At 41.1% G+C, this 27237-nt stretch overlaps 1 protein-coding gene across 1 annotated transcript in view; it reads right to left on the minus strand.

Annotated features, from left to right (window-relative positions):
• Window positions 1-5336: 5336 nt before the first annotated feature.
• The window catches only part of CCNG1 (cyclin G1), a 30524-nt gene continuing 8623 nt past the window's right edge, over window positions 5337-27237 (minus strand). Inside the window, exons 4-8 of the mRNA XM_069199361.1 lie at window positions 16873-17126; window positions 15941-16019; window positions 14312-14410; window positions 9382-9593; window positions 5337-6760 (exon numbers count right to left, since the gene is read on the minus strand). Coding sequence (XP_069055462.1) covers window positions 9402-9593; window positions 14312-14410; window positions 15941-16019; window positions 16873-17126 — 624 coding nt within the window. The 3' untranslated portion in view covers window positions 5337-6760; window positions 9382-9401. The remainder of the gene's footprint in view (window positions 6761-9381; window positions 9594-14311; window positions 14411-15940; window positions 16020-16872; window positions 17127-27237) is intronic.

The raw sequence follows: 27237 nt of genomic DNA on the forward strand, positions 1-27237 counted from the left end.
TCACCATGTCTTTTTAGAACAACATTATCATGCAATGAAGTAGTGGCTACTTTCTCTCTTCTGATAGTTTTCCCTAGTCTTCTTCAGATATCAAACTGCATCATTAACACATAGATCAGAGTGGTATTAAGTGAAAAAAAGGAACTATACCCTCCCCCAGGCACCACCTCACCAAGAGCCACCCAAACTGTATTCATAAACATTCTTTCAGTTAAGTAGTAGGCAGTCTTTGCTGCTCACATTTAGTGATGGGCAACCATCTCCCTGCACCTAGTCAGCCAATTAAGGAAATACACAAGTCAAATCCTCCTGATGAGCTTGGAGTAGACAGGCTGTGAAAGCAGGAATTCCAGAAATATATTCCCCGTTGCTCCCCCATTCAAAAACCATAGACTTTGACCAGTGAGATGGGCATAATTAGATTTGTGACCAGAAGTTACACATTGCAAAACTTGTTCATTAACAAGTGCATTTTGGCATTCATTAAATAGCCAAATGATGCCTGCCCTAATTAACTAAATGTACTAACTTATCAACACCCAAGATGTTCCTTGAAAGACTTACTAGCACTTCCCAAAGGAGCCAGCTGAATGGCAGATGTTAATGATTATAGCTAAACCTAGTCCCCACAAATTGGTTACACACATGTATAACTGTTTTGTGAATACTCAGTAAGGTAATAATTTGAATAAGAAAATTAAGTGGGAGAAGATGTTGGGTCATGCTATTACAGATGCATGTGGGCTGTACGGCTGTCAAACAAAAGGGGTTTCAGGTAGTAAACAGTGCCTACTACATTTCAGCCTGAATGGTCAGATAGGCTATGCCTACAGACTACAATCTGAAGACCTAAGATGTTGAATACTGATCTCCATATGGTGATGTCCTTTTCCCAGATAGATGCCTACTAGCAGTAACTTATGAAGGAGTTGAGATCATGGACTGCCTTGGACATCGGGTAAGGCCTTTCATAGGCTTTCTGACCTACACTAGAGGTTTCTAAATCCCTCAGATTTGTTAGCCTTGCCCAACTACTAGGTAAACTCAGAGTTGCAGTACATTGGAGGGGCACTTAAGCCCTGAGTGAGCAAACTGGTTGAAGGATCCGACAACTTTGCATAAGAAAGCTGAAACATATGGCTCTACTGTCCCTTACATCCCAGACAAGATATGTGGAAGCCATTTTGAACTGATCTTAATAGCAGAAATGATACAGCCCCAATGATCTAAAGAGCCTATTGTGTGTGCTATAAATGGCCCAACTCCATGTCATCTGAATGCTGAGGTGTTAGGTTTAAGTCTGTTGCTGTATATGTACCCTGCCTAACACTACAAACCGAAATTGCTTACCGTTTCGTATACTACTGTCACCTATTTTGCAAAAAGGCAATCAAAATGCACATATTAATCTAAACAGACAAAAATCTGTTCTAAAAAAGTCAAGTTGATAGTAGGGGTGGTATGCATGAACTTCCAGGTTTTCCAACTCCCTCCACAAGCTTGGAAAGTTAAGGCCAGTCTTAACTTGGGATCCATATGCAAGTAAGGCAGGTATTAAGATCAAGGATTTGTATTCAACAAAGTGTAGATTGAGACATATTACAGCTATTAATCTGCACTGAAGCATTTGAGCCGCCTATGCACTTCCCCAGTTAAAAGGTTGAACTAATTTAGGGCAGGGTGTAAACATGCAATTAGTGTTAAGTCTATTTGCAACTGTTCATCAGCCAAACTTATGAAACCACATTTATAATGCAACACTCTGTTCTAGTGAGATGTGCAGGCCTTTCTGCTCAGAGAGCAGAAGCGTTGTCAATGTTGCATTCATAAGAAAATAAGAATCCAATTAGTTCAGCAGAGAAGCTTCCTCTATGCATACTTTCAAGATCTTAGACAGTTCTCACAAGAACAAAGGTCACCTGCCTCAACTTAAGTTAGAGTGCATCACTATCATGTAAATCCTTAGTTTACGAAAACAAAATGGGTAAAAGAAACTGTTTGAGCATAAAATCCTTTAACTCTTAGAGAAGGGCAAAGCTATGCTGGTCAATTTCGTTATTACCAATTTCTTTGACTTGTGCTCATAAACATGTTTAAGACTTAGTGTGCAGAATGTAAATGGATTTTATTTAGTAAGGGTCAGTGTAATACGGGACTTTGGTTGCTATGACTGGATTGAGGTTCAGCCCACAACCAATTTAGCAAGGTGCAAACTGACTTAGGATGGGTATCAAACGGGCGCATTAAAAGTAATAATTGGGAATCCCGCTGCGTGGGACGCACCCGGGCCAAGGGTGAGCCAGTCTGTGGCCATCAGTAGCAGGAAGAGGCTGGGCCAGACCACACCTCTTGATTTTTAAGGTAGAGGCCTTTTTGGTTTGACATTTTATTTGCTCTTGGTTATACTTATTGGGTTACAAGACATTAACTAAAAAAATGGGGAAGCACAAGGGAGTCACATAATCCAAAATCCTTACATCTCAAAACTTCCAAGAGATTTTCCAATTGTGCCACCAATTAAATTGATACCTTAATTGAAGAGGTGGAGTCCGTTGAAAGGGAAGGAGAGTCGAGCAACAAAAAGGACAACTAGTGTCTCCCTTTCATACTTTTTCAGGCCTAGAACACCTAAAAAGGGACAATCCAGTTAGTTGCACAGATGCTGCTCTAAACTTGTTAACATCAGCAGGGTCTGATGATGCAGTTTATCTAGAGACCGAAAGACAAAGTTCTACGCAGACAGTAGATGTGGGTGTCGCTAATAGAACCACTACAGTGCATGACATACCTTGTTCTAATAGTTATTCCTTATTAGGAGACTTTGACCATAATCCAGAGAAAGGTTATTTGGACTGCAACTTGGAAACATCACGTAGACAGGCTAGAGGTGGAAATTTTCAGATAAAAGTGGTCACCTTAATTATGGATCTAAAGCAAGAGGTAAAGGACCTAAAACAAATGTTGACCGAGGCGCTCATCCTACTTCGTCCACAGGTAAAGAAGAGGGCTGGCGAGACTTCCCCTGAAAAGAGTCTTAAACCCACCATGCCTACTGCTAAAGAGTGGAGGAAGGAACCCCCGGCGTGGGGCCCGATAAGCTACTGACCAGAATAGGACCACCATTGGAAAGTACAAATGCCCCCAGAGTATCTAGCCATAGCACTCATCATTTGCATTCTAGCTCCTGTATAGGAGAGTCATGGAATGCCCCCGCCAGGCAATCCACAGAAATTAACTATAAAAGTGACCGTTCAATCTATGTGTAAAGTCCTGAAATTTTCTATACATTCTCAAGAAGACAGTGTAGCTAAAAAAAATAAGGCTACCCATTGGATAAGGCATGTCAGGAAATGTGGCTCTTTCATTCACTCAGATACTATTTTTGCCAAGCACCATGTAGGCAAGTCAGGCCACTGGGATACTGTGGAGCTAGTCATAGCCACCCCAAACTTGGTCAAAGGCCTGATATCCCTGGAGGCCCGGAACTCACTACGCAAGGGATCAAATATGGTCCTCCAAATAAACAGTTGTGATTGGGGTACCCTAGCCAAGGAATCATCTGCTACCCCCAAGACTGGGGTCTCCACCACAGGCTGTCGAGCCTCCTTCCCTTATTTCAATGGTCCCTTCTGCAGCTATTGGTTGGAGGGAGCATGAGACCCTTGGCAAGCATACAAGATCCGCAAAGAAAAACACAAAGCTCTGATCTATCAGACATTGAGTGACTAAAAGAATCAGCAGCCACCTTGAACACTACACCATGTAAGAGGGTGTAAATCCACATAGGGACTTGAATGGGTGCTCCCAGGAGTCTACTATTGGGGGGGGGGGGGGGGGGGGGGGGGGGGGGGTTTGACACTCAGGACAAGAATCCAAGGCTAGCAGATGATCCAGTAATTTATAGGGTTGTTAATATTCATCCTAGGCCTTTTCATCCCTCATTAATCTCCTGGAATATAGTGACCTTACGGAACAAGACAGGTGATCCTGACTGGGGCTCCCTTATTGATTCCTGTAATATTAGTCTTTTCCAGGAAACTTGGGCTATTAGGAATGTGCACCGACAAGGGTATATTTGATTCTGCAAGGAGGCCATCCCCTCACCTGCAGGGAGGGGGTCTCATTTAAGTGGGTAAAGATTTCCCAGGTAGGAGAAGTGAAGGACATTCACATGAACTCAACTGATATCTTGGCAGTTTCAATCAAACCAAAATTGGGTCCCCCTGCTTTTGTGTATTAATCTTTACACTAGACCAGGTCCCTCTAATAAAATCTCTGAAAACTATCTCCTTGCTAAACATACTTGTGGCTGAATTACTTCCCTCGCATTGTGTCATAGCTGGAGACTTCAATGCTTTTCTAGAGACTAATTCCCTTTTTGCAGAGGGAACTCAGAAGGAGGAAGCAACATGGGGAATTCCATCCTTTTCAGTGTTGAGGAATTAGCCTAAGTATAGCTCAAGGATGTTGCAGATTATTGACAATGCTGTTATATGGCCTACAGCCAGGAAATGGGTGCTTTCCCTCTGATATTCCAGCACGTCCCACCTTTTTCAGAGGTTCCTACAGTAGCTTGATTGACTATCTGCCTGCCTAGTGTAGCACTAGGGAATCAATTAGTCATGTCTTGTCCCGCATATAAAAAGCAAAGGGCCTGATGGATAAGACCTCTGCAATATCATGGGCATTAGGGACTGCAATTTGGCCCTTAGGATTTGCAGAACTAGTACCCACGGGCTGGTGGTGTGCGTTGTGGCAAAGTTTTTTTTTTTTCGGCAATATGGCGTATTAGAGTACGTTTTCCACATTAATACACCATTTAGTCAATGACAGAGACCACGTTTTTAATTGATGTAATATCGTATTCTCAGATTGTTGTTTATACATTTAGATCATATCAGGCGTCTTATAATACGGGGAGAACACAAAGGTTTTAGGAATTTAAATCCAAGTTTTAATGTGTTACTTGCTTGACTTGGAACACAACTTTGTTTAATCATTTTATTATATAGATTCATTACATTTTAATATCAATTAAGCCATATGTATCTTTTTGATAAAGTACCTAGTGTGCGATTTTTATGTTCTGGGCTTTGGTAATGTGGAACTTTGAGAATTTTATTGTATTTTTGTATGTTGTATTGTGCATCATGGTTTTATGTGTGTATATTTATTGCTTTTATGGTACCTGTGGCCGAAATAAAGCTTAAATGATGATGATGATGATGATGATGATGAATAAGATAGGGCCCAATGAAAAATGTTGCCTTAATCTGGAATTCACACCATCGTCTTGTTATAATCTCCAAACCCCAAATGAGCTTACAACTGAAACATTCTTTTCAACAAGTTTATTGAAAGGTACAGTTCTTACATTCTTGTTACAGAGCTTGTATTTACGCAGTGTCCAATACTGTTTTTTGTTGTTTACATATCCATCCATTCAACATCATTACCACATATAAAGTCTCATTTTAATAACCACTTTTCTACTACATCTGACATGTCAAAAGGTACCACAGCATAACAGACCACTCTAAAGCCCTGGATACACATGGCTTTTTTTCGGCCCGGAGTAAACTCAGCAAAAGTTGATAAGCAGTCTGCTGCAATTAACCCAAGTGTAAGCAGTAAATCACAACACAAAGGTGAACATTACCTCATACCTTTAGCCTGCTAAAACACATCCTTGTTCTTTTCTGGAATCCACTAAATTCAACAACAATTTCGAAGTATGAATTGTTTTAGCCCCAAAAAAAACAGGACTGGTGCAGGTTATTACTTGAAATGTCCTTAAAAGCCTGCGCCTGTTGCAAATAGAATAGTCAAATGAATACAACCAGTTCTGGGTGAGAGATACGTCAGTGGCTAGCTAAGAAGTGAGAAGCTCCTGCCTGCTGTACAAACTAGCAGAAATTATATCTGTACATAGGGACCTCCCTTTCAAGGGCAGGAATTTGTTTTACCTACAACTGCGCTACTGCCTGGGCATTAACTGAAAAGCACAGGTTTTTGAAACATTAATGAGGTTAGAGTTTGATGGATGTTTTTACTTCTCTCTTCAGGGAGAGACTTCACATACGTCCTACCACCAGCAGTGGATGATTCAGGGCAGGCACAGTCACAAAAAAGTCCTTCAGGGTCATTAGCTGTACTTAATGGCCATTATAAAATTCAGTGCATACATGCTTAACATGAATGTTAAAACAATCAGGTCACCTGCTTCCTAGCCAGGTAATCCTTCTAGGTGTATTGTACAACTTTTAATACACCAAAGGAAGAAAACTGTTGCAAGCAACTGGAGATACGTTAAAATGGTGATCAATTTCAGTAGGGCTTTGCCCTATAAGTTTAGCCTATCTCTAAAGTTACAATTTAACATAAAGTGCAAATAAATTTAAAAATGTTCAAGTCCAGGACTTCAAAATTAAACGTTTGACAATGAGGAAACTTGATAACAACCTTCCTGTTCAAGAGCACCACATTCCCCACCCAGCAATCTGTAGTCCAGTACAAAAGGAAAAAACTAACCTACCACTAAAAGGTAGCCAGATCGCATTTCAGTTCCACATCAATATGATATACCTTTCTGGATAAATACATTTTAGTCCTGAACTTTACATTTCAAAAAATTAAATAATGAAACACTCTCGTCTGAACTACCTGCCACATTATCTTCTCTGGTTTCACAGTTTTAATGCAATACTTCATCATCCAATGCTCAATACAATAAGCCAGCATAATGTTCTTTGTAACAGATCTGTGAAAACAAAGTTACACGTTAATTTAGGGTGACCACCATGGCCATCTGTACACATTTGACAGGAGGACAGTAGCTGAATATAAACATGAAGGCTAAAATTGCAACAGTGCATCTTCAGTCTTCAAAATAAATGCTACAAGAAGCTAGCAATTCAGAAGTACCCCCCCCCCCCCCCCCAAAAAAAAAAAAAAAAAATAAAAAAAAAAAAATAAAAGGGGGGGGGGAGCTCGTACCAAAGGAACAGTGAAGAAAACAAAAGCAGGACAGCCGGAGAGGTGGGAATGCAGATAGGCTTGATGAATCCTAATTCTCTGGCTTTCCGTGTTAAACCACTCCACAGGGAGGAGAGCAGTTAAAGTTGCAGCAGACAAAACACAAAATTAGAACCGATTTGATCATATTAAGCTTCAAAGCTCAAACATGCATTTTAATCAGTTAGAAGGAAAATCAACCGTTCCGGTTTCTTTTCTCTCTCTGTATGTCCCTGCTATGTCTGTCTTTTGCAACAGTCAGAACCTCAAATCACTGCAGATACCACAAATTCAAGATTGCAACACTTTTGGTTAGCCATAATAGAAAAGGGGTACTTTAGAAACTCCACTTCGACTCAAAAGCTATGGTTTCAATGGGCTAGATTTGGAGCACTCCTCACTCCACTCACTTTTTCTTTTGTTTCTCGCCAACCTGCTGAGTTCAATGCCCCTCTATTCAGTTGACTAACCTGATACAGAATACAGTGTTGTCTTTAGCAAGCTGCGTCTGTTGGACACTCACTTGTGGGTCAGACAAACACACACCCACTTCCTTTCTTTACAGTGAGTCAGCATTGTTAGGTTTGCAAGTATATCTATCAATACATAAAAAGCCAACTTCTACAGTTTTTCAGCCCTATATGGACAAAGTGATACAAATCAATTCAATTCATTTTAGATTCTTAAGTGTGATCCTCCATTTCGCTACAGTTTCAGGTCGGAGCCTGGGAGAAAAAAAAAAAAAAAAAAAAACACAAACACACACCCCACCCCAACACACCCTACCCTACCCTACCCACCAAAAACACTGCTTTTTGAAAACACTACAATATGGCCAATGTGGTACGGTCTTGCATTGGTTCCGAGATTTCATTCTAGGAATATACCAACTTTTGCAAACAGTGCTTTACAAATTAGTATTTTTTTGTCAGGGATCCATCAAGTGGTATTACCAACCTCTTTACTTAATGTGTTTGATGTACTTAATTTTCAGATCGTTTAGACTATGTTTAAATTAACACAGGCGTATGTGTACTGGTGTGTCAGTTTATTGTAAGAAATTACTGAGGTGTACCTACCCACACTCCATCAATACATGCCTATACTAAAGGAAAAGCTACTTATCCACCCCCATCAAGAGGCTAGAGGCTTAGCAGATTCACTTTTGGTTCCGTGCCAGGTAACCAGAGGACTGTTACCTCTGCTTTCTCATTTTAGCAAGGCACAGAGGTCCCTAGGAGTACAAGCTCCAGAAGAAAACTGGACCTTCATGGGTAAGGCAGAAGGACAAAAAGCATGACAACAAGAAGTTCAGACCAATATAAAACTTCAACACAAGACTGCACGGAGTTCAACGTTTAGATTTATAAAAGGGTGAATGCTTCAGGCAAAGTCAGTTCATTTTCTCAAAGAAAAGTGACAAAGGCTATTTTCCATGCAACCATTTTAATGCCATCAATTGCAATTGGTCCAAACGTCATCGTACCAACAATCAAAACTAGGTTCAAACTATACTGAAGCATGTTTTTGCAGGTGAAATATCTGAGGGAATGCACAAAATGTAGTGTTTGGATTTACTGCATTACTTGTAAGCCTCATTCTTCCATATCTCCTGTCCGTCAAATCAAAGACTTATTCCAAATCTGCAGCGAGGAGTTTAGAGCCAAAAGTAAGAAACACCTAATTTTGTGAAAAGGGGACCAATGTACAAGCATCATGTGGTTTTTACAGATTAAAAAAGGGAAGGATTTGTTTTTGCTACTAGACTACCCAACTAAAAGGAAAATTGGTTTGCTGCACAGGTAGGCTCCACTTTGCTTCTAATCCAGATATTGCACCATCAGAAATGGCACGCTTAAGGTATGCTCCACCAGCTTTCTGGTATACTATTTCAAGAAGTAAGGAAATGTTATCAATGCACCACACTGCACAGCCATTTTGAGTTATAAAATTCCGTGCTATATTGTTAGAGCTAGCTAATCCAATTACATTTTGGATCACTAGCATATTTATTTTTAGTGGAATATTCCTGAATACATTTACCATTTCACTTTCGCTGCCAAGTCTACTCTGGCCATTTTGACCCGAAGCAGGAGATAAGGAAATTAAGGGGCTTGTGCATTAGTAGCACGCCAGCTGGCCTCATGCACAAAACTATTAGCACTAAAACTTCAAAACAAGTGGCCGCTACAAGCTGCTAGTGGTACCAGCCTTACCAATACCTTAAGATCAGTGTGTGCTGGCCAAAATGGTTGTCACTATAGTCTCCACCACTTTTTTTTTTTTACATAAAACTAGAAATTTGGAACTTATCCTTTGTGGTTTAAATAAATACAACTAGTTAGCAAGAAAACATATGTAACTTACTGTACTGGAGCCACTGCATGCTAGCAGTTGCTCTCAGGAATTGTTGGAAGGTGGTCCATCCGGTAGTAACTGTGCCGCAGTTGTCGTGCCGTACGCCCAGACACAATCCACTTCAGTTTTTGGACATTTGGTTTTGAACATTTGGTAGATGAATATTCTGCTAAACATTTTGACACCATCTCCTTCCAAATTAACAAATCTCGGCTTATTATCTATGGTGATAGAAGAGAAAAATAATTAAGCAAAACTCCAAGATAAGATACAATGACCATCTTATAAACACAACAGCTTGTGCAACACTCAAACCAAAATGCAGAAGTGGTTATCAGCTACAGGTTTTTGTAAAACACCAACTCCCACGTTCACAAAATTCAGACGTTGCATCACAATGGATTACATATGTTTATGTTGGATACTGAAAGTGTGATGAACATTCAGAAAATGCACTCCAAAAGGAGACAACAAAATCAGCATAACCAGAGGCTCATGCCAAGACTCTTTTGCAATAATCATTTTGGAAAATAGTAGCCAAATCCAAGTCACAAAAGATCCAACACCTGTGGAGTTCCCCAGGGCTCCATATGGTCTCCGGTCATTTAACCTACAAATGGAGCCACTTTGTGCACTACTCAGATTCCAGAATCAATATACAGATGATACACAACTCTACTTGAAAGTGCCCGCTTTTTCAGACAAACGCCTTGAACACTTCTTTCACAACCACACCTGGATGTCAAGTGCCTACCTGAAGCTCAACCCAACCAAAACAGAACTCCTGTTATTTGCCAAACATAGCCAAGATACAGAACAAATCAGATTCAATGATATGCACCTCACCAGCTTTCACCAAATGCCAAGTCACTTTGATAGGTTTGTGTCCAGGGTGAATCAAAGAACACACTGCCAAAAACAAATGAAAAATAAAAATAGCCTGGGACCACCTCTCTTCTAAAGAAAACCCATTTCTTCCCAGAAAGACTACAGCACTGCTGTTCAATTCCCCCCCCCCCCCATATTCCTGCATCTAGATGATGGCAATGCCCTTGTACAAGGCTATGGCTGAAACGCGTTGGGAGGAATTATTTGTGAATATCTGTAGGATAGTAAAAGCTTCAATTTCACTGGAAGTGTCCTGACCTTTCTTGTTATTACAAGAATTCTTTCTTTTTTTTGTTTTATTTATGGTGTTTCCCGAAACCATGGTCGGGCCGCCACTTTTTTGAGCCTCGGTATTGCGGGTCTCTTTGGTGTATATATATATAAAAAATATACATTTAAAACTAGTGCCTTGTCTCAAATGACTCTCTATAAAACCATTCATTCAATGAGCATTTCAATACATTTTAATTAAGGCTCCCATTTTGCTGTTTTAACTGATTTTTACAGATACAGAAAACAATCCATTTTCCCATCTGCATTGATTTGGACATATGGAAAAATACAGAATAGGTTTTCTTTTAGATGATGCTCCGTAATGTCAACCAGGATTGTGAGGTCAACAGTTGTGCAGAGTGACAAATAAAATGACTTACAAAATGTAAAAGATTTCCTAGTGAAGCTCAAAATAACTGCAGCAATACATCTATTTTTTGTTGTTGCTTCAATCGGTTATTTTTGTATATATAATTGCATTACAGGCATGTAAATCAAGCACAGACATATTACAGTAGGGAAAACTGGAAACAAAGCTCCCAGCACAATTTATAGGTGGACGCGTTAACTGACAATTTACATATCCTCAGTTGGTGTCTATAATGGACATGTAGGTCAAGAAGGGAATGTGTCAGGCCTAGGATTTGTTATAGTCCCCTGGCCGGGGTACTAGTCTCGCCTAGCTTAAAGCAGTCCCGGGGTATCCTCTCAATTGACAGTTCTCACATAGCATCATAGGACAGTGAAGATTCAGCATTAACAGCATGTAGAACAATATAACTACAGAAAGCAATCAAGCTAATTAAGCTGTTCCACACTGTAAACTGTTTAAAATGACTATTGTTCATTAAAATGGCTAAAATCAATTCGACATTCACACGTGAGTACGCGTGTTGGTTATATAAATGTAGAAATCTACCCATTGCAGCTTCATTTGTAACACCAAGCACAAAATAAATAGGATAAATACAGACAGAAATGTCAAAAAATAAATACCATAAAACAGGGAGCCTTAATTTTAACTATGAGGACCACAATCTGCATTTCCACTAAACCAGCTTCATCAACTGGCTGACCCCTCATCTCAGAGTTGTTGGAGTCCAGGGATACCATAGCCAAGTATTTTATGTGCATGCTAGCCCTTTGTAGATCAATTAAAGTGTGGAACTGTGGTTGATTCCAGTCCAAAACTGAGAGGGTACAGGAGGCTTGACATTAACAGGCTATATCTCGTCTAACCAAGTAGACCATAGACACAGGTGTGCATGTGCTCCTTTGACGACACGAAAAGGATCAATTTGAAGACTACTGCTGGTGCTATAGAATCACAATATACATATGTTTCAGGCACTTTACCTATCCATGCATATGTGCCTTAGTGGAAACTTAGGCCTCAAGCCCCCATCCCTGCATTACACTGTATGACATGCAATCTCATTGTGCATTCCAGTACAGGTAGTTGAAATGTCATTGAACGGATACTAGAACTTTCTTCAGCAATATAGCAAATTTCTTTCAGGATGATTAACCACACGCAAGTTTATGTAAAAAAAAAACAAAAAAAAAAAACCCATCTACTTGGTTGTGCTTTTGTTTTACTAACCTTTTGTAAGCAAGATCTATTTGTGTATGAGAGAAAGCCCTGCTATATAAGGTTGGTATGAAACAATGGAACAGAATTAAACATCTCTACAGTTTCGCCAGACAAAAACTTCAGTCAAACTTTATTCGCCCTTCTTTAAGCCATCAAAGTACGTAACGAAGCAGTTCATTAAAAAAAGGTAACAAACAATAGTCATAAAAAATGACAAAGCTTATAAATACAGCAGCAATAAGAGGTAACTAAAACTGTGTGATGATCTGTGTCTATGTATTGTACTGACAGCACGGAATACCAGGACATCATTGTAATGATATTCCATGCTCTCAGTACAATACACAGATCACCACAAACTGCCCCAAAATGGGATCCAACATACATTACAAACCTTAAAATAAGTCAATAAAACCGTGGGAGAAAATACAATCAAGATTTGCAATCCTCAGGAACTGTCTAAGTTAGCTGCAGAACCAAACAGTTCATTATGCTGATCCATACCCATTTCTACTCCTCAAGAACAAAATTTACTACAGCAACACAGAGATCCATGTTGACCAACTTTTGCAAGAAAGCATAGACCTCCTAATAAGAGCTTATACTATAAGAACGTAGATTTGGATGGAAGTAGTGCTTTCTTGCATAGGACTATAAATGACAAAACAGACTGAAGTCAAAACAACAATTGGAGAAGAGGGAGCATAAACGAGCAGTCACAACATCCCTGTTCTAGACATGTAACAAGAATTTTCCCAACAGAAGCAGACATTCTTGTGTTACACGTCTAAAAATAGAATAAAATGCACTGTGCTTTGTTGGGTGACTGTCACAGGGGCATCTCTGCAACAATAAGCCCCACCCAGATTTGAGGAAATATTAATCTGCTGCATTTTCTTTTTTTTTGTAGTACACGTCAATCTTGTTAAATAAGACCTAGGATTCACATTAGAAAAACAGGAGACCTAGGTCTTGCATCCATAGGACAATTTGATTAAATTGTAATTAGAGCTAGCAGTTTGTCAATGTTCACCTGATGTTCTCCACCCTGCCTTCCCTGGGAAGCCTCCTTCATCTGAATTACAGCCTTTGCATTTATATCGGCGGCATTACCAAACAACTTCAGAAAACCTAGCTCATAGAATCCCAACTTAATATAGTTAAAGCAAGGAACTGCATAAACATTATTCATACAAAGACAAACTTCCATTACATCTCTTGATAGCTGTGCTTCCAGATTCTGAGCCATAATAGGATGAGGTTGGAACCTCTCCCTGCTCCCAAAGGAATCAGTCCAACCTCTGAGTGGCACCTAAAAAAAGGGTTAGACTAAGGCACAGCCAGAAGTCTTCACAAATATTTGTTTTTAACCTGCTGAAATGGCTGAGCACCCTCTTAACGGCAACCTTCTGTACCATATGCCACAGAGATACATTTACTCTAATACAATGCTAATCTTTACTCTAATTGGTTTATGTTCGAACCTCCCAGCAATGGTCAAGACAGAATCCATTGCTCTTTGACAATGGACAGCCCTAGCATTATGTAGATTTTTTTGTTATGTTAAATTTTGATCTGGGGGTATTCCAAATTGGTAAACGTCTTAACTATTAAAATTTGAAACACCCAGGTAAGAATATTTTATTTTCACACTTTTTGGGCCAATGCTCACTGAAAATAAATTAATTACTTTTATGATTCAAAAAGCTATACAAATCAACTAAAAAAGCTGCTCTCTATTAGCCGATCAACAGTAAAGCTATATCAGATGTATAAAAAATAAAATAAAATAAAAAACACCCTGGACTAGGTAGATGTTTCCCTACTTGGGCCAGATGAATATCTTGGTCATTATTAATATAAATAAATGAGGAACAGAAGTGGTGCCATCATCCTCACACTCGTCTGCCCCCTAGCAGGGAATGACTATTCAGGGAGAATTTTACCGGGATTAAAAATATTACTAAAATGGTCTACCCAAACTTCCACTGATCTAGCGGTGTCCAGCCATGGTGCCGTAAAACTTCAGTGACAAACCATAACATGGAATTGAAAAGGGTAATATAGGTCTGCAGACACCCCTTCTACTGCAGCACACAAACCACACTGAGGAGCCAATTAAAACCAGCGTAACGCCTTACGCAAGACATACGGTCAGTTACTTGACCAGATGTTGGTGCTTACCTTGGAATGTTTTTGGAGGCCTTCAACAGCATCTGTCAACTCATGTAACTTCTGTTCTTGAATTTCCAGTGCCATTATGGACAGCGCCAACACAGAGGGCTAAGAGACAGATAAGAAATCACCTGGCATTAGATTTCATTAAGAAGAGTAATTTGGGGCTGGGGAGAAATCAGGCAGAAATGTTTTAATCTAGTGTGATTACAGAACTTGAGAATCTGAAGACACAAGCAACATCCTGCAACATTCTTAGCCACCATTCTATATGCAACCTAAACATAGGATGCTCTTCCCTCCTTGCCCAGCCAAACTTTAGATTTTTTGTTTCCAATATTTCTGTGCAATTTACACCCAACCGAACAGTTCCAATCGGGGAAAACCTATCTCAGGATGCTAGTGTTCTGGTTCAGAGAGACTTTGCTGGACAGTTCAGGCTCGACTGTTCCTATTGGAGCAAGGTCACGATTGATTTGCTTATGGCTGGGTCCAAACTGAGGTGTCATGGTGGACAAAAGAACAATGGGTTGGAATGTTAACCCAAGCAATTGTCTGTGGTTGGACTTATCACAAGCATTCCTCCCATCACCTTGTGTGTGGTTAAATCTCTACCCAGACCAGAAGCCCCTGAAGAGACCTCAGTCCCAGTATACTAGTCTGAACGTTCCCCTTCTTATCTAATGCTGTCTCGGGGGGGGGGGGGGGGGGAATATGATATGTTCACAATAATTTGAATGGGGGGGGGGGGGCTTGTCATATGTTCACAATCATTTGCATAGTAAACCAATAACAATTATGTGAAACTTCAATTACATATACCAAGATCACATTTTTTGTAAACAAACTGTTCAGTAAACACAAGTGAGCAGTATGAAAACAGCAAGTGGTCATTATGTCAAAGGACACCTACCCCCCCCCCCCCCCTTCACCCTCCGTTGAAGTCACTCAACTGGAGTAATTGTTCAGATGACCAATGGACTGTGCATACACAGAACGAGGAGACAAGCATAAAGACATTTTAACAGAGCTGCAAACCGCCAGTGATTTACATGACTGGAGGCTATGTTAGTCTTCAGACAGCAGTGAAGTCTGCATACCAAGGGACAGACAATTCACATGAGTATATAGTGAACAGTGCATGGGAAGCAGTGGGGGCCACCCCTGTATAATTAACTGGCCCAGCAATAGGCATGCCACCAGGCTGTCAAATAGGAGTCTAATGTAAGAACCAGTGCACACCTCAAGATCAGTCAGTAATTACTGCTCGAGTATGTGTATTTTGCAATGTTGGGCAATGGAAAGAAGTTGGCGTTTCAAGTGTGGCAGCCTTGGCTTTAAATGTAATATAAATATAATATAAGTTATTTAAAAAAAAAAAATATATATATATATATATATATATATATATATTTTTTTTTTTTCCACTGATCATGGGTTGCTATGTGTGAAGGCATGCACTCTAAGTTGCTGGCAGAAGGAGATAGCTGAAGATAAATTAAAGACACTGACCTCAACAACAACACAAAATCCAAACTTCACTCTGCATAGGTGCTTAAAAAACGAAAACCCATGCACATGGAGATATGAGCCTCCATCTTAAACTGTTTAGATTTCAAAGTGGACTGCTTAACGTACCTTAGCTTTGGAGAAGAGTATTCTGCAATGGCAAGCTTTAAGATGTGCTTCAAGCCTTTCAAAGCAGAAGTTCTTTTTCCTACAAATACACAAAGGCACAGGAATAAACATGGCAACCAAACAGCAACTACTGCAATAAAGCATGTGGTAAAAAGCTTGAACTCAAGTTAAATGAATGATTTTTATTTTAGACCTTTACTTGCAAAACCATATGCACAATTAATGTTAAGGCTACATATCATCTACAAATGTAAATCCCTGGTCATCAGAATCTTTATTCTTTTTAAAACATTAGAATGTCACGAATAAGGTAGCCTGAAAGTGTGTTGGAGCCTAGTCAAGGTTCAGACATTTAAAGGTAAACTGAAGGTATAAAATTCACACTCACTTGTTAAACAGATTACACAAATGCACAGTAACCACACAAACGCGGTCTATTTGAAAGCTCATACAGGAAACTCCTGGCTGAAGTCCATGAAGAGATCTACACCTGCCAGACTGATCAGTGTTGCCTCACCTATTCCTGCCCTTTCACGCAGTGCAGCAAGGTGGCTTGCTGCGCTGCATGAAGGTATGATAAATCTGGGTCTTGCTTGAATTTTTTAAAATGGTAACTTTAAATAGTTTGGTCACAAACTCTTCACTTGCGCCAGTGAAGTGTTATTCAACCCACTTACGGCACAGTTACTGAGCAAGTTGTTCTGCACCATCTATAAAAAAGGTCAGATGGCTCCACGGGCAGCCAACATTAATTTTAGCCTTCAGGTATGCTAGTACTAACAGGGACTACAATACTGGACAAGAGACCCTCCAAAATAAGTGCAAATAAACAACCTTATGCCAAATGAAATTTTCTACATGTAACACTAGCTTAGCTGCACACACTCACTAAAAACAGTAAAACTAAACTACTTAAGTCAGTAAGACATTACCTTTCACAACCTAAATTCTCGTAGACAAGTGAATGATAAAGTTGTAGAAAATTATATGCAGTTGTAGATTTAACTTTCCAACTCAGTTTCTCTATGACAATCTTCTCCATTCTCATCAGATCACAAACTGTAAACTTATACTGGCTGATTCGGATGAGATCGGTGGCTAAAGGTACATTCTTTTCCTCCTCTGTTCCTTTGATGGCCAGGTAAAAGCAACTTAAGCCAACACATCCCAGATGCTTTGGCTGTACCTAAAGACAAAATAAATTGTTATCAATGGGCTTTGCAAACCCCCAATGGCAAAATAAACAGAATTGTACAATACATTTCCTGGGAGTCATGGCCAACTCTGCCCCCTCTGCTGGCTAGCAGGGATATAGGTATCTGCACCTCAACATAAAGTTCCAACAACACCTATAAAAAGGCAGGAGTGTCAGTTTCCTGCTATACCTTTCTATACAGTGAAAAGCTTTAATAAGTCTTAAAATTTAACAAACAAGAAGGGAGACAGTAGATTACAATGGGTCTAAGATGTTACCATATATGGGTCAAGTGAATAGATTAAATACTAGAAACAAATATGGGACCGCACATATCTCCACAAAGCATCAACATATTACAACCTCTTGAGAAACTATGAAAAGTCATACACTGCAGTGTATCAACTACAAACATCACAAGAGAATGGTAGAAGTATTCCATTCCTTTAACGGAAGTTAAAATTATAATTTCTTCACTGGGCCACCTGCTCAGAACACCCAGAACCACTGAACTCTTAAAATAAAGCTAGTTTATAAGAGGAACTAATAATGGTACTGGCAGGGGCTGTAAATGTAGGTAGTACAGAACTTGGGGGGCGGTGGGTGGGGGGGGGGGGGAATTCCAATCGACTGCAAAGGCAACATGCACCCATCAATTAAATCCATGGGTATTCTAGACTAGCACTTTTAAAGCCCATTCGCTACCCAAAAGAACCCGGTTGTAGTGATTGTCTAAGATAAAATAGCTTAGTAGTGGAATACTAATGTTTCCATCAATAGATTTGCGGGACAGCCCTCACCAGCTCACAGTAGAAATTAACATTTACAGTCAGCCCTGTATCCCCCGCAATACCAAGAAAGTAATTAGCAGGCCCTCTTATGTTGTCTGCCAAGGATCAGTGATAAGACTAGTGTCCGATGTAGTTCCCTGCAGTTCACCACTTTGGGTGATTTCTTCTATTAGTAAGTGGTCCCGGTTAAGCCCACAGAGGGGCTAAGAACAATAACAATCGTACTGGGGTGTGCTGGGGAACTCACTGTACAGTGGTGTGCTGCTTAACCCGCTGGCTGGAGAAATGCAGCTTTTAGCAAGATTTACTGCGATGCATTCAAGTTGTATTCGTGGAAAGTATCTTCGTGTGCAGCAGGGGAGCAACTGTCAAAGGCAGAGTTGAAGATATGAATCTATTGGACCCTGGTCCAGTTAGCAGACAGGAGTTGTTGCCAAATCTTAAGTGGGGATGCTACAGTAAACCATTCAAGCTGCTCGAAGCAGTCCTGAATCTCTAATTCAACAACTGGTCTTATGTAATATTTTTTGGCTTCCAGCTTTGATCGGTTTGCTTTGCTCCACAGTCTGTGGACTGCAATTGTTGAATTGACACAGTAAAAACAGGTGTGAGACTGGTCTCCAATACAAGAGGGATCTCTAGTGCTGGGGTGCCAAAATGCCTTACATGTCTGTTATAAATCAAGTTTAAAACTAGGTTATTACACTTCCTTTTTAATGGTAAATATTGCTTCACCCACAAAGTATGTTAAATGTAAGCAAACATACTTCAGAAGAACCAAGAGAGGTTTCCTCAGTTGTGTCATCCAACTTTGAAACGAACACAAAGGTTCAAGAGCGCTTGAAACCCAGCGTTAATTGAGAATTACTGGCATGTTGAAGCTTCATAACAGGTGTGGCGAGCGCAGAGGGTTGCTCATGAATTAGGATAACCGCATACTAGAGGTAGTAGAGATTAACAGCAAGGTCAAAGTTAAAAATGAAAAAGCCAGAGGACGTCACTGCTGTCTAATTTGGAGCTTTAGGCCTGTTCTAAAGATGGCCCATGAATCAAAGCCATTTTTAAGGTGTGTAGTAAGTAGACCTAAATGCTGTAGGAACATAATTAGTTCTTGGGTACACAATGCCAATGAAATTGTGGATTAAATGGTGGAAGCAAATGTGTCAGAGTAAGAGTATTTTCTAAGCGAGTGGTAGTGAAAGAAAAGAGCCACCTATATTTCAAGGCTTTAGAGAAAGGTGTTTTGTATACACTGAATGTTTGGAAGCATATGTACCTACGGCAGAGGGCTATGCTAGGTGTTTGAGGAAATCTGAAGAATGTTTACCACATGGGTAATGTAAGAAACCAATTGAGGGTTTGGGACATGGGAGCTATATAAGGGACAGGGTAGGAGATGGTGTAGGTTACTGACAATAAAGGTCTTTGCTAAGCCGGCCATCACAGCCTGCACTCAACCTCTTTCCTGAAGACTCTTCTTCACTTGGTATTAACATGGCAAGGCTAAACTTAAGTTGTTGAATACATTTGATAATTAACACCCTATAATGTAGATTTGCCACATCCTAGCGGACAGAAAATCAGGATTTTATTAAGGACACAGAGGCAAATATTATGCAGTCTCCTTTACTGCCACTACTAACAGCAGCTCCTTTAAAGAACTTAGAACATAAGAATTCCAACAAAATAAGTGCACAGAACCCCCCCAATGATCATCCTTTTTAGGTAAAACGCTGAACGTTTACCTTGAACTTTAGAACAGTCGGATAGTGAATATTCTTCTGAAAACTGTTGATATGCTTATTTAGCCTTTCCCAAAGATAGCACATCTCGATCTTCTGAACATAGAACTTTTCCATCCATTAAAGGTGCCTTCGAGCTACATGTTAAAAACAATGAATTCAGGGCTGGGATAATAGCCTATGTCTTTTAGGAAGATGCGGATTTTCTGGCCACCAGGCTGTGGAAAATCTACATTTTATGGCAAGATCCGAAGGCTAACATTATGCAGCTTTAAAGCTGCTCCAACAAACATGCCACACTTGACAGGTTTGAAGCATAACCTTCTAAAAGTCATATCATTTGACCAATTTGCACACCTCAAAATGTCTTGCAGTGCACCGCTCCCATCATAAAGACCTTTTACGCAGCACCATCTCACAGAATGAGCCCCCAAACCTACTCACATCAACTACCACTCTACTCATCACCTCTTCCACCCCATCTTACATGCATAGAAGACACCATCTTAAATGGTTTCTTGAAAGAAATAAGCAACTGAGTCACTCCTAGTGGTCTGACAACTGATTTTCTCTTCTAATACACCACCCAATATCATTTTCACTTATAAAGGGAATAAAATTATTTAAAAAAATAAATTAAAAAATCATTTGTCAAATATAAACATACCACCTCAGGGAAAAAATAAATAATTCCTACTTGCTTTCAACATTAAGGGCCTCTGCATTCAACATCCTCCTTTACAAAAATCAAAACACAATAATTGTCAGTTTGAGTTAAGTGCCCTTAAACACAATTCATTTGATCGGAGACTAAGAAATTAAAGACTCTGGAGACAGCCCAAACAGAATTATACCAGGACACTGGATGCTTTGTAATTCTAATGCTACTCATTAACCTCCTTAACAAACGATGCTGACCCACAGAGACCATTAACCAGCACATGACCTGCAGCAATTGCTGATCTATATACGTTCACCATCCTAGGAGAATCCCCCTACATACCTTTAGGATAATGAACTACCTCCACTACAGACACTGGATCAAAATACCCCTTCATGCACCAACAAATTTCTGCCAAGCCTATCTATCCATTTTTCTTGTCCCTGCAGCCCAGGAGTCTTTAAGAAGTGCCCAAGCCTGTTGTGAAAGGCCTGGCACATTACAGACTCTCGAAATTCTCCATTACACCTGCCTCAGGTGGACTGAAATTACCAAATTCTAGAAGAAGTTCGCTGCTGGGCCCACTAATGCTTTCTGAAACACTGGCAAAAGAATTGGAAAATCCATTGATAAGAATAGGGAACCACACTTGGGCCCTCTAAAGTGGGGTTATCTCCAGCCTTGTTTGCTTCAAACTGCACAACATCCTAGCTACCTAAATAGTCACTGAGAAGGAGGGAAATGCTTAAGGCTAGACACCTCTACAATCCGGACAAAAAGCACATATCCCTGCAGATTCCAGATCCAGACGCCAACTGAAAACCTGTTCACCTGAGCATTCAGCCTGTTCGCAAACTGGTCTACACCACATTGTCCCAACACTTCTGTATTTGTAAGAAAACATCTGTTCAACCTTATTGCTGGAATCCCTGAAATTCCTTGAAAACCAGTCTGCCACCACATTGCTCAATCCTGGAATGTGCTCCACCTAAACCCAAACTTTCCTCTACAGATAATACTCCCAAAATACCTTTACCAGGAATGCCAGATCCTCTGATGTGAACCACCCCCACATGCTTGCTCACATATCTTACCACTGAAACATTGTCCAACCGTAAGAGCACCAAGCATTTCACCTTGCTCCTTATAAAACATTGTATCACAAACAACCTTGCTAACAAGGCAAGCCAATTTATGAGCATCTTGCTCGTCCTTTGTCAGACTGCGGTCGTTACTGCACCGCACAACCAAACCATCTAAACTCGCATCCAACTATCACCAATTCTGGATTCTCCAAGCTTCCTTATTCAATAACGACCACAGTAGCTCATTTCCCGCTTCCTCGTATAGAACAATCCCCTCTGAATATCTCAAACCACTTCTTACTTACATTATCTTCAGCCTCTGTAGCATCAATTTAAAAGGTGTTGGAAAAATAGACAATCTCTGAAGATAAGGAGACGAACGACATGCGCCAACATCCTCAGAGGAATGGAATTCCCCTAAAAGATTAGTCACTATCTCAGGACCATTCCTCTTTCCACCTTCCTGGATCTCTTTCTTCCTAATGCCCCACAAACAAGTTCATCGAAATCAAAGTCTGAAGAGCAACTCAGCTCAATCTTTGCACTTCCTAAGGGTCCAGACTACACCATCAAATGCTTACTTCCCTATAATTCTCATGTCTTTTTCTGGGCCTTTAATCTGTCCACCATCTGTGTCCTTGGTGGAATGTCATGTCTCAGGTTGCCAAAGAAACCATGATCTGCCACTGCAGATTTCCTCTTCAACTGTGAAACACCCAGCTCAAGGTACTTTACACCCAGCTTTCCATTTTGTTAATCAGTCTCACCTGCTGAACAAGATTTCTCTTCAGGGCCTGGTCTTACCAAAAAGCAGACTCATTTCTTCTGCCCAATTTTCTGCCTGTTGTCAGTGTGTTTGACTGCGTTTACTGGGATCCTGCTCCCTCCCAACTTAAGTTGTACCATTTTCACCCCACATTTGGCATACTGGTGCCCCCATGTAAGTCCCTAGTATATGGTGCACTGGTACCCAGGGCATTGGGGTACCAGGGGATTCCCCCCATGGGTTGCAGCATATATTATGCCACCCATGGGGAGCCTATGCAAACTGTTCTGCAGGCCTGCCGCTGCAGCCTGTGTGAGAGGGTGCATGCACCCTTTTTCCCCCCATAGGTCACTGCACCAGATCACTAAGTCACCCCTATGGCAGGGGCTCATAGCCCAGAGGGCAGGGTGCAAGTACCTGTGTGTGAGGGCACCCCTGCGCTAGCAGAGGTGCCCCTGCAAACTCCAGTTCTATTTTCCTGCACTTCGTGAGTGCGGTGACGCCATTTTATGCTTGTACTGGACATAGGTAATGACCTATGTCAAGCTACATAATGGTAACTCCGAACATAGGCATGTTTGGTATCAAACATGTTTGAATCATACCCTAATACTGTTGCCAGTATTGGAAGTATGATTCCATGCACGGGGAGGGGGCTCCTTAGAGGACTCCCAGCATTGCTCCTACCAGTCTAGGATTTTCCAGGCAGCCCTAGCTGCTGCCACCCCTCAGACAGGTTTTTGCCCTCCTGCTGCTTGAACAGCTTAAGCCCAGGAAGGCAGTACAAAGGATTTCCTGACTGGCTGGGGAGCGAACCCGGGGGTTAACACCCTCTCCCTTTGGAGATGGGCATGATATGGTTTGGGAGGGGTAGCCTCCCCAAGCCACTGGTATGCTTTGAAGGGCACATTTGGTGCCATTCGTGCATAAACTAGTCTACACCAGTTCTGGGACCTCCAGTCCCTGCTCTGGCACAAAACTGGACAATGGAAAGAGGCCCAGAGGGTCCCTGGGTTCTGACATCTTGAATGTATGGTTGCATGGACCTCTGGGAGCATCTGAGTGGCCAGGCCAGGCCGTGAAGTCAGAGCCCCCTCCTGATAGGTGGTCACCTGGCTAGGTAACCAATCCCCCTTTCAGGGCTATTTAAGGTCTATTGGGTGGGTCCTCAGATTCGGTTTACAAGATTCCAGCAGGACTCCTCTGCAACTTTAATTTGACTTTTAGCCACTGGAACTGACAGTCTGCATCCATGACGAAGACTCTGCTTGCAACTTTGTTTCCACAGCTCCTTCCAGCTTCTGCAACATTTCCCAGGTTGTGCATCCTCTGAGGGTGGCAGGTCTTCAGCCTACACGGAAGGAAAAAGGAATATACCTTGGAGTGAAGGAGTCACTCCCCTGCATCTGCATACACCAACTGCAACGACGACCGGCTGCATGGATCTCCTCTCATCCTGAGCTATGAGGATCCTACATCACAGGTGGTGGTGGTCCGGAGTAGTCCTCTTGGTACCCTCTGCCAGCTGTCCAACCTAGCTGGAGGTAAACCCTTGCCTATCCATGCAAGAAAGTACCCCCGTGCAATGCATCTCTTGCAGCTGCAAAGGCTTGTTTGCATCTCCAAGGGGTCTGCAGGCTTCGTGTAGCCCTAGCACTTCTTCCTGCAATGCACAGCCCTCTGCATGCTTCTCTTGCAGCGCGGGACCCTTCTTCAGTCGTGCTGTGTGGACTCTTGTGACTCCTGGTTCCTCGCCCAGTGGGTCTCTTGTGGAGGCAGCCTCTTCTGTGGACTCTGCCTTGCTGAGGTTCCCCTAGGACTCTGCGACTTACCCCCCCAACCCCCACCTGTGGGGTGAGTCCCCCTGCACCTTGTTGGTCCCTGGCAGCTCCACATTTGCTTCACTGCAACTTCTGCCTTTGCAAAGGCTTGTTGGTGGCTTTTCCACAACACTGACCAACTACAATCTTCCATCGGGTGTGGGAGGTAGACTGCATCCTCCAAGAACTCTGCACCTGCTGCAGGGCTGCATTCCTGACCACGTTGGTCTCACCGTCTACCTACTCCTGCATCCACAGCTGGGTGGATAGTACCTCTTACTCCTCTTGGAGTCTTCTGCACTTGGTCCCCCTTCTTCCACAGGTCTTCCTCTTCAAGAATCCACCGCTGGTTTCTTGCAGTCTTGTCTGGGTGTTGCAATTTCTTCATTTTCTTCCTTTTGGGTATTTTTGGGGAGAATGTAGTGATTTACTCCTTTCCTCTTGGTCGCTAGGGGGGTACTGTGGTACTTACCTTTGGGGTTTCCTAGTACCCCCACAGCTCTCCTCTACACATTCCACTTACCTAGATGGGGGTCCAGAGTTCACATTCCAGTTTTTTTAGTATATGGTTTCAGCTCCCCCTGGGGTCACTATTGTCTAACAGCATTTGCACATTGTTCTATCACTTTCTATGCCTATTGCTGATAACTAGTGTATATATTTAGTGTGTTACTTACCTCCTTATTGAAGGGTTGCCTCTCTAGTACTTTTTGGTATTGAGTCACTAAATAAAGAGCATTTATTTTTGTAACACAATGTTTTTTTCATGTGTTTAAGTGCGGTGTGACTACAGTGGTATTGCGGGTCTCCTAGATAAGCCTTAGCTGCTCATCCACAGTTACCTCTAGAAAGCCTGGCTTCTAGACACTGCCTACACTAATAGGTGATAGCTGGACCTTGTATAACATTTAAGTACCTTAGGTACTCACAACACACCAGGCCAGCTTCCTACATTCTATTACCAATCTCAGTAGAAATTGTCTCAAGTACAGCCTTCAACAAGGTTCCCTCTCCTGACTGAATCCTCTTCATGCATCCTTACTAAATCTAAAATATTTTAAGATAGTCAAAATCTACAGAACCTCAAGTTTTTATAACTCTACAAACATCAACCGAAGAAAGTATATATCCAACGAATAAAAATACAGCAGTGGTAGTGATAGCAGTACATTGTCTTTGCTCTTTGGCATAAGTTTAGACTTCGACACAGAGACAACATTCATGAGCAAGAACAGGATTCAAGAACTCAGTTTAATACAAATGGCGTTACTGGACGCAGCACAACTTTGTTCTCCTTCCCTCACCACCCTCACCCTCTTTTCCAATCACTCATCCATATACATGCACCAGTTGCCGTAAACCATGATCAGGGCTTGAAAAATCATTAAAATGTTTCTAGACCTGCAGGTCGAGTAACTTAAATAATCTACTCATCCTAACCGTAATGTACTTGACCTGTAAACGGGTCTCAAATTGTGTGATCCTAATCAAATAGTTCAGTCGCCTTTTTAATTCTCACATACGATTGCAACTTCAAATAAGTGAGCTCAGCATTTCTGCAGTACAAAAAAAAAAAAAAAAAAAAAAAAAAAGGTTTCATTAAGTAGACAAACGTTTGCTGCATGCATCACAGGAATCTAGCCCACATACCCATAAGGTCTAGCCCACATAACCTAGGACTTTTTAGTTTACTAACATTGCCATCAGGGCAGGGGTGTTTCAGTTTATTTAAACACTCATTCAATTTTAAAGTCATATTGTCATCTATACACAGTAACTTTCCGAGAAATGTCCCAAAACCTCGCCACTAACTTACACTACAGTTTTATCAGTAAAGCTGCATTAACAATCTGAAAATTGGGTTTCAGAAAGCATATCCTTTGCACATCAAGATGTAATGTATTCTGATTTGTTTTCATTCTATTAAAATATTTTCTCATCACACAGAAATATAAAAAAGGGCTTTCACAACTACTGAAATATATTTTGAAATGTTTCACAGTTGACTTAGCCATTTAAATGTTGTGTGTTAGGAAAAACCTGACACCCTATCCTTTTATTTTACATTCTAAGCAGCAGGTCACAGTTCACCTTACAAAGTCCTAGAACTCTGCAGTCAGAAGGAAAATTAATTGTAAGTGAAACTAACTTTTGACCTAGGTCTGTGAACACAAAGCAAATGTTACATAAGATTTAAAGACATCTTTTACTGACCCACCACTTTTCAACTGAACAGAACACCTGTTCATTGTCAACTCGCCAGAAGGGACAAGTAAGTATTAAAAATAGCTTGTCCTGATCAAATAAGACTGGCCAATGAAAGTTGATTTTTCAAGCCCTGCTTGACCTATAAACCCACTCATTCGTATCTAAATATCACAACGACCTAGGAAGGACGATTCTAGTGCCATGTGGTCAAGCATGTGAACGTCAAGATAAGATCTTCCAAGAACATTCATTACAGAGTAGTCGCTCTTTAGTGCATAAAGCCATTCATTCGTTTCACTTATCACCAAGGAGAATGTTTGCTCTCCTCACCTGTACGTCATGAGCCTTGTGATAAGGATGAATCCTGCAAGCCCTCACGGCCAAGCTCATATCGAACAGTGCTCGAGCTACAAACTGTCAGAGGCCCACGTGGCCTCCATGGTGTGCTCACCCTGGAAAGCAAGCACTAGAGCCTCAACTGCCAATACGGCCCAATGATAAAAGTGGTAAACAATAACTTAGTAAGTTTACTTACACAATTAAGCTGCCATACCATAAAAAGTAGTCAATCCCCCCCATTAAAAAAAAAAAAAAAAAAACACACACACACACCACACTCAAACAATACTACACTGTGAATGCTGTAAATTATACCCCATTACATTTAACAGCTGAATATTACATTTTCATCCTATGCTTACATTCTAAAATTCACAAACACTCATTTACAACAGAATACTAGCTCGCCTCACTCAAGTACTTATTTGCAGGGAGAGGCAGCTAAAAGATAGGTTGGGGGAACCAGTACTTTTATTAGGTTGGAATTCTTATGTTGCAAGTTCTTTAAAGGAGCTGCTGCGAGTAGATGCCATAAAGGAGAATGCAAAATGTTTGCCTGGAGACCTTTGTAATACTTGGGGAGAAAAAGGAGGCTAAAGCAAACCCATGTCTGATTCAGTCAAACCATCACAAACCCATCATTGCGCATTGATTGAACCATATCGTACTAGGTCTTATTTTTAGTACTCC

Source organism: Pleurodeles waltl, chromosome 7 (genome assembly GCF_031143425.1).
Source record: "Pleurodeles waltl isolate 20211129_DDA chromosome 7, aPleWal1.hap1.20221129, whole genome shotgun sequence".
Taxonomy (NCBI): Eukaryota; Metazoa; Chordata; class Amphibia; order Caudata; family Salamandridae; genus Pleurodeles; species Pleurodeles waltl.